At 45.2% G+C, this 7,462-nt stretch overlaps 1 protein-coding gene across 2 annotated transcripts in view; it reads right to left on the bottom strand.

Annotated features, from left to right (window-relative positions):
- The window catches only part of sema4ba (sema domain, immunoglobulin domain (Ig), transmembrane domain (TM) and short cytoplasmic domain, (semaphorin) 4Ba), a 59,459-nt gene extending 54,162 nt beyond the window's left edge, over window positions 1-5,297 (bottom strand). Inside the window, exon 1 of one of the 2 annotated variants that reach the window (XM_083763034.1) lies at window positions 5,121-5,297. In XM_083763034.1, the coding sequence (XP_083619160.1) occupies window positions 5,121-5,166 (46 nt within the window). In that variant the 5' untranslated portion in view covers window positions 5,167-5,297. The remainder of the gene's footprint in view (window positions 1-5,120) is intronic. The other variant, XM_083763033.1, reaches the window with a different exon arrangement.
- Window positions 5,298-7,462: the final 2,165 nt, after the last annotated feature.

The following is a 7,462-nucleotide window of genomic DNA, read 5'->3' on the forward strand; positions in this document are numbered from 1 at the left end:
GGCATGGAAATATCACATTGAAAGTTAAACAAGACAACATGACATCATCGTTCGAAGCACTGCTTTGCAAACTCGTCAGTGATCATCAGGCCTGGAGTCTGGACTGGCCAATCAACATTATGTCCAGTGGGCAGTGGGCCGCCCAATGAATGGGCCACCCCCCCTTGCTTTAATATGTTTTTGGGCCAAATGTTAGCCCTGAATCTTTTACCCAGTCAAGCCCTGGTTTTCAGACGAGAACTCAGCGGAATTACAGCGGAGAACAGTGTGTACAAGCTCTGATAGCTGTGTATAATTTATCATATCCTATGCTTCCATTTGGTGACAATTTGGCCTTTTACAGACGCGACCAACAAACCGTGTTGTCCATTTCCTCATGCGGGGACTATGTAAGAACAAATAACGTTGCGTTTTTGTGTGCTTTTGACTCACCCCTCCGCAAGGCCTGTAGGCCCTATACACTAGCATGAATATGACACTATCAACTGTGTGTGTGTGTGTGTGTGTGTGTGTGTGTGTGTGTGTGTGTGTGTGTGTGTGTGTGTCACCCGTGCACTGTGCATGTCCCTATTCAGAGAGTTCATCACTTTACGATGCAAGTGATACTAGAAGAAAGCTCGGCTCGTTTTTGTAGTGAAGCAATTAGCAGTGTGTGATCAGCGGCCTGGAGTTGGAATGTGTGAGCAGGTCAGTAGCGCCATTAGTAGAGTAAAGGGCACCACCTGGAATGCTCAGAGATATCAAATCACAACAGGGGAAGGTGGGGGCTGGGCTGGGGGGGGGGGGGGGGGGCAGGCTGCTAACTGAAGCTGGGCTGAAGGCTGATTCCATTAATCAGCCCCGCTCTCCTTACTCGCGACAGGAAGCACACAAACATATATCCACGCGGCTAACGAAAAACCTCCTACACATTCGCCGAGGTACGTGGCGGCGCGTACCCTCTTTTAGCTGGTCCGTCCGGCGTGGGGGAAGAGGCATGTGGATGGATGCCCACATTCCAGCACCGGCGGCTACCGTTTAAAATAGAAGCGTATATAATGTGGCGTAACATGGACATGCAAGCAGAACAGGTGTGAAGTAAAGGGTGACGGACTCCGCGCCCTCCACCAAAAAGACAATCTTGCGGTTCACACACACACACACACACACAAGAACAAACGCTGACACACGTGTAAACAATACCCCACGTCTTCCCGAAGCCATTCCACAGACTTGTGTACAGTTAAAATAAGGACCTGCGCAGAAAAAGCAAAGCTGAGGCATCAGCAGTACAGTACGTGCTGTTTTTTGTGCACATCTTATAGGGGCAGTTCTGAGGGCTCTTTGAGATGCCACAGCAAAAAACAACGATCTGGCCCCCTTCCATCTTCACAGTCATTTCCCATGTCATGGCACTGTGCTGGACTGGGAAAAGACATAGGCAACTGCTGTGCTCCCAGAATGCATGTTTACAGAGAGTTCCCATCAGTGAGTACACAGTAAAAAGAACTCCCCGAAGGCCTGTGTTTAACCTTCGGGTTACAAGTGGCTGGCCACTCCAGTGGACAGCCCACCCCCTCTCGTCCCAACTATTAACCCTTTTCTTGCTCGCTTTGGTTGCCAGCGCCGAGACACAAAAGCTCTCTCACTGTGACACTCTGACCCTCCGCTAAGTTCCACAGCCACAGCGAAGACAGTTTATTCAAAAGACGTAATCAATGAATGGGATGTTATGAATAAAATAATTACTGCTGCAAACCCCTTTTTTCTGTGATCACATCAGATTTGACCTTTGAAAGACAATGCACATAAAACAGCCATACAAAATTTGGATTTATTTGACAATAGTTTGATTCTTCAATCTATTTATATAATCTGTTCAGCCTTTGAAGCCTATGTTCTCCAGAATGGCTGGGTCCCAATTCGTTAAAATCGTGCACTTGGTGGAGGATCCAGCTACTAGGACTTATATCTCATGTCTGGGGGCTGGGGCCAGCACATTTTTGTTGGCACTACATGAACTTGAGCAAATGGGTCTTTTGAGGTGATAGGCTACGCTATGTTTTTACTGAAGTTTATATACATTTCTTGATTTCACTAGCATAACTAATTGCATGACTGAAATTGTGATCTAGTTGACAGCAATGCACACATCAGGCAACCAGCCTATGAGGGTAATCGCTAGCACACATTGTAAGCAAGTACAAGCAAGCATGTTTACAAATACTTCTCTCCCTCTCACACACTAACACACAACTAGGGTGGGGGGGGGGGGGTGGATTGGTTAGTCAACCTGCCTATATAAACAGATGAAGTCTAATGCGGAGTAAATGCCCCTGGGATATATGCTGACAATGATTGGAAACATGAGCTCATGGGGCCAGGGTAAGGGATTATGCGGTGATACAGCAATGTCATGCATCTTTCTTTCTTTCCTTCTCTTTCTTTAGAAACAGGTTGTCTGTTGCTGTCTGTTGCTTTCACTCTTTTGTTTCATAACACAGAAGCACAGTTTATCTTTGCTTATCTTTCTCAACAGTGGTGATATATCATTCACAGCAGTACACCAGTGACATTGTGTTTCATTGAGCAGCAGTGATTCAGTTGTAGTGAAATTAGTTAAGCAGCAGTGCTAATTAGGCATCCTTCAAGGTACAGTATTATCTACAAGCAATAACATGGAATGTAGACAAGGCATCGCATCAAGGTTGCTTATGCCAAACTTGTGCACATTAATCAGACTAGACGTTTCCTATGACAACTCAACAAATCCAACGGAAGCACCTTTTCCAGGTCATGACGCATCATAAACGGGATATTTTCATTTCCCCCTCATGACTGTTAATATTATCTTGATGGGGTCTGGATTTCAGCTATTGATATAATGGGCACCATCCTTTACCAACAAGCCAAACTCATTCTGACAGCATCATACAGGCAGCTCATTGTCAAGGCCTCGCTACCCAGAATGCTGTAGCCAGCTGTTTTCTTTGTGGATCAAACCAAAAGAAAACACCGGAGCAAGGTCATCAGCAAAGCCAGGCTGTTCTCCTTCGAAATCTACAACAGAGAGAGGAATCGCCATGTATGTAACAAGTCTAACAGTATTCTCTCTGTTCTTCCTGAGATTCTCTCGGAGATAGAGCTGTCCATTATTCCGCCTCCTTACTTCGAGAGAAAGTCCCGCTCTTTTAAAGGAAAATAAATAAATAATGCATAACCCATGAAAGCTCCTCTTTAATACAATGTTGTTGGGTGTTTGTTGATCATCTAAATATGTGTGTGTGTGTGTGTGTGTGTGTGTGTGTGTGTGTGTGTGTGTGTGTGTGTGTGTGTGTGTGTGTGTGTGTGTGTGTGTGTGTGTGTGTGTGTGTGTGTAAGCTTTTTTGGGAGGGTTATCTCTCACGTCCAGCTGTCCAGCTGCACGCTAGACAGGATAGACAACAGCCACAGTATCAGATAGGCTGGCCTTCACGTTCCTGGCATCATAAAACAATTACTTTGATTGCCCTCTTGACATACTGACAGGTGCCTCTGAATGGACAGCATAAAACAATCAAATGATAAAACCTGAAATTATTGTAATGAGTAAATTAAATACATATATTCACTCATCGTGTACTGTACCATACATTTAACTTTGTCTGCATAATAAAGAGGAGAAAGAAAGCTAAATCTGTTTACGTCCGATCCTATCCAACCACAAAACAAATAGGACAGTAATGTTTTGTTGAACTCTTCATAAACATAATACAGTATCAATTATGGTCTCTATTTAGTAACCACTGATAGAGTAATACCTCCCCCACAAGTCTTTGGCAGGCATTCGTCACATTATGATGTTGGCAGCAGTAGAGGCTGGGAGGTTTGAATTTCACACACACAGACACCTGAAGCCTTTCTTCCCTGCGTCTCGTCTGCCCCGGCCCACCGCATCATCAGCCCTTTGCTAGCATCACAATTACAAACGTTCACAGCAGGCTCACTCATAAAACTGCACACAGCCAATTGCCAAGCTGGAGTATAAAACATTTTCACTTGATTTCATTTCACCCCGTTTCTTTATATTCAGATGTTGAAAGCCAACTTCAAACCTAAAGCATAACTTAGATTTCCTTGCCAAAACAAATAAGATTTTCAAGGTAAAAAGTTAAAAAAACAGCAAGCAACAAAGTGATACGTGAGAACCACTGGTACAACATTAGGAAGCAAGCCCAAATAAGCAACTACACAAACAAGCGTGCAACTAACAATATTTACAAGCAACTTTACAGAAAAACAAGGCCAAAGTCAGCTATAATAAGCAGACATGGTGACACTGGATGGGATGTGCATGCCGTGCACTGGCTGCCACATTGGTTCACTCCTGTGTGTGCCAGGTCCCGCTCCCAGGCACTCCCGCTCATTGCTCATGGGTCGTGCACTGGCTCAAATGAGCTGCAGAATGAGACGTCGAGATTCAGTTGGAAACGCCACTGCTATTCTGTTGTATTAGCAGAGGTGCTCAGCCTCACACACAAACCAGCAGGTCTTAAAGTGTGAACACACCCAGGTAAATAGCTGTGTTTCCACAGAAAATAAGTCCAAAGCCAATATCTCTTAATGCAAGGGTAGCGAACACGCACACACAGGCAAGCTCACACACACACACACACACACCCTCACACACACACACACACACACACACACACACACACACACACACACACACACACACACACACACACACACACACACACACACACACACACACACACACACACACACACACACACACACACACACACACACACACACACACACAGACAGACAGACAGACAGACAGACAGACACACACACACACACACACACACAGACTTTAATCACCCCCTGCCTGGTATCACCTTGTGATAAAGACTACTGGAGGGAGAGAGAAAGGAGGGCTGTCTCACATGAACTCACACACTCTGCCCTGGTTAGAAAGACCAACGACAAACCTCATGCTGCCTTTAGCCATGGGAAAAAGTTTAGCACATTTCAACAAAAAACGATCAGACATGATCTCACTAAGTAACCAGAACTCCAACGCCATCACATCAATGATTAATAATAGCCAAGGCACAGCATAGATAATGAACACAAGGAGTAGCTTCTATACTTACTCAGTTGGTCCCACACAGGTTCAAGACTTCTTTTCAGGTATGCCATTAAACAACCTTTCCTCTTGTACGACTGAGATGGAATATTCCAGAGCCAGTTGCTTATCCAAAACAGAGGTGACAGGGTTTAAAGCTCTAGCTGCCTGCACTGTGCGTGTCTGAGTCCGCTCCCTCTCTCTAGCTCGCTCTGACACACTGTCATAGTGCTGCCTGCCTCTGGCCAGAGCTGCTCTCTAGCCCCACCCCTCACACATACACACAGAGAGAGAGAGAGAGAGAGAGAGAGAGAGAGAGTAGAGGGAGAGAGAGAGCAATTAAGGCAGTTAGGCAGATGTGGATATACACAACCACGGGGAGTTTACTTATGTCTATATACAAATCTAACTATCTGTATAGCTGAGCGTTAACACGGTTTCTCTGTGTATTTAGTCTGTGGGCATTTATGCATTACCTCCATAACACACATACTGTACTTTCAAACTGCTACAGTAGCAGGTAATACTGTATATGCAGAACAGAAAGGTGTGACACACATACACAGGCTGGCAACCAGTTAATTTACACAAGCGCACTTCAAATGACCCTCATTAACATGGGTTAACTAGTTATTAGCATATAAAGCACCACAATCCTATACACTTGTATTTTGGTTTAAAAAAGTCAATATTGAGATGCTGATGGCCTAGTGCAGGGGTTTTCAACTGATTATGAACCAGGGACCACCACGCTGACTAATAATCAACCTGGGGAACACCACCCTGACTAAGAATCAACCTGGGGACCACTGTTGTGTTGGGTGAGGGGATATTACAATTAATATCAAATTTGTTAATTTGAGGTGAATTAAATCAAGCCCTTAACAGTCAGTAATTTAACTGGCATATGCTAGTCGTCCGGAATTATTCCTTTCCCATTGTTGCCCTTACTCTGTTCTCTTAACCTTCCATATTAAACTCATAGATAGCAGACACATGCGATTGCATGATTATATGGGCACATTTGACATTTCCTAATAGACTCAACCAGTCAATCCGGTTCACTTTCCCTCGAAATTCAAACTCCGTTTCTGTGGAAGTTCTTGACATCTGACTTCCCAGTAAGTAATTGATGTCATCATACATCACCAGGTCACTTAATGAACTACCGGTAGTTTGTTTCCCAACTAGTGGTCATTAAAAATCAGACCAGTCTGAAGCGAGTGGTGCAACAGCACCCCCTATTGGTACTCTAAAATTCGGAACACAGGGACATACCGGTACGGTAGTCACATAGGTTGGGACATAGGGACAAAGCTGTTCTTTGGAGTGGTTGCACCACTCAAAAACATACTAAATGCAAGGCCAGGGACCACATGCAATACCTTCACGGACCACCAGTGGTCCACGGACCACCAGTTAAAAACCTCTGGCCTAGTGGTTACGGCCATCATAACACATACAGTAGCCTATAGTCTCACCTTTGCTGCATGTCACTTCCTCCACTGTCACCCTCCACTGTACTATCCAAATGAAGGCAGAAAAGCCCAACAAATATCTTTAAAAAATCACACCCGTGTGAACTGAGTGGTGCAACTCCCCTCTCCCCCTGCCCCCCCCCCCCCCCCTCTCTCTCGCTCTCTCTCTCTCATTAGCAGGCAACAGTGCAGCACTATCTCTCGCTCTCTCTCTGTTTCTGGCAGTGCCACTTTTGCCCCTACTGGTACTCATAGTCACATAGTCACATAGGTTAACACGGACATTGCTGTTCCACTCAAAAATTAAATTAAAAAAGTGTATACTATATCCCAGGATAGTGTAGTATACACTATACTGAGATGCTTACAATTGTGAAAGGGCCATGATGCAATGGCATATTATGACTGCATCACAATGTTCATGATGTGGAATTAGAACATACCTTGGATATGCCTTTTCCAAGAAGGATCCTCAGGGTACAACGAGGAAGGGGTGTGATAAGAGCAGGGATGTTAAGTCGGGGACGCCGCTCTCTAAAATAGCAGGTGCTAATTATATACGTCACACACAGCTAGGCACACTGGCACAGTTAAAGAGGCAGACGCAATGCCAAGTTTTGAGGTGTCGGGAATCGGAATGTCGACTCGCAGCATCTGGGTGAGGGAGTATGGACTGTGGATGCTGGAGTTGAGATTCCTTGCGGACTGTCACCCGAGATCTGCATACCAGTGCATCGCAGCTCCTCCTTAGCCAAGTTCTGACACTCTGCAGTCCAGGCTGCCGTGTCCCCATCGGAAACCCACTGCCGGTAAACCATTCTCTCCTTGAGCCAGGCCACCTGCCACCGCCATGCAGACGACTCTGTGTAAACAGTCCATAGAGCACAGTGAA

This window comes from Protomyctophum parallelum, assembly GCF_964188405.1.
Source record: "Protomyctophum parallelum genome assembly, chromosome: 4".
NCBI classification, from domain to species: Eukaryota; Metazoa; Chordata; class Actinopteri; order Myctophiformes; family Myctophidae; genus Protomyctophum; species Protomyctophum parallelum.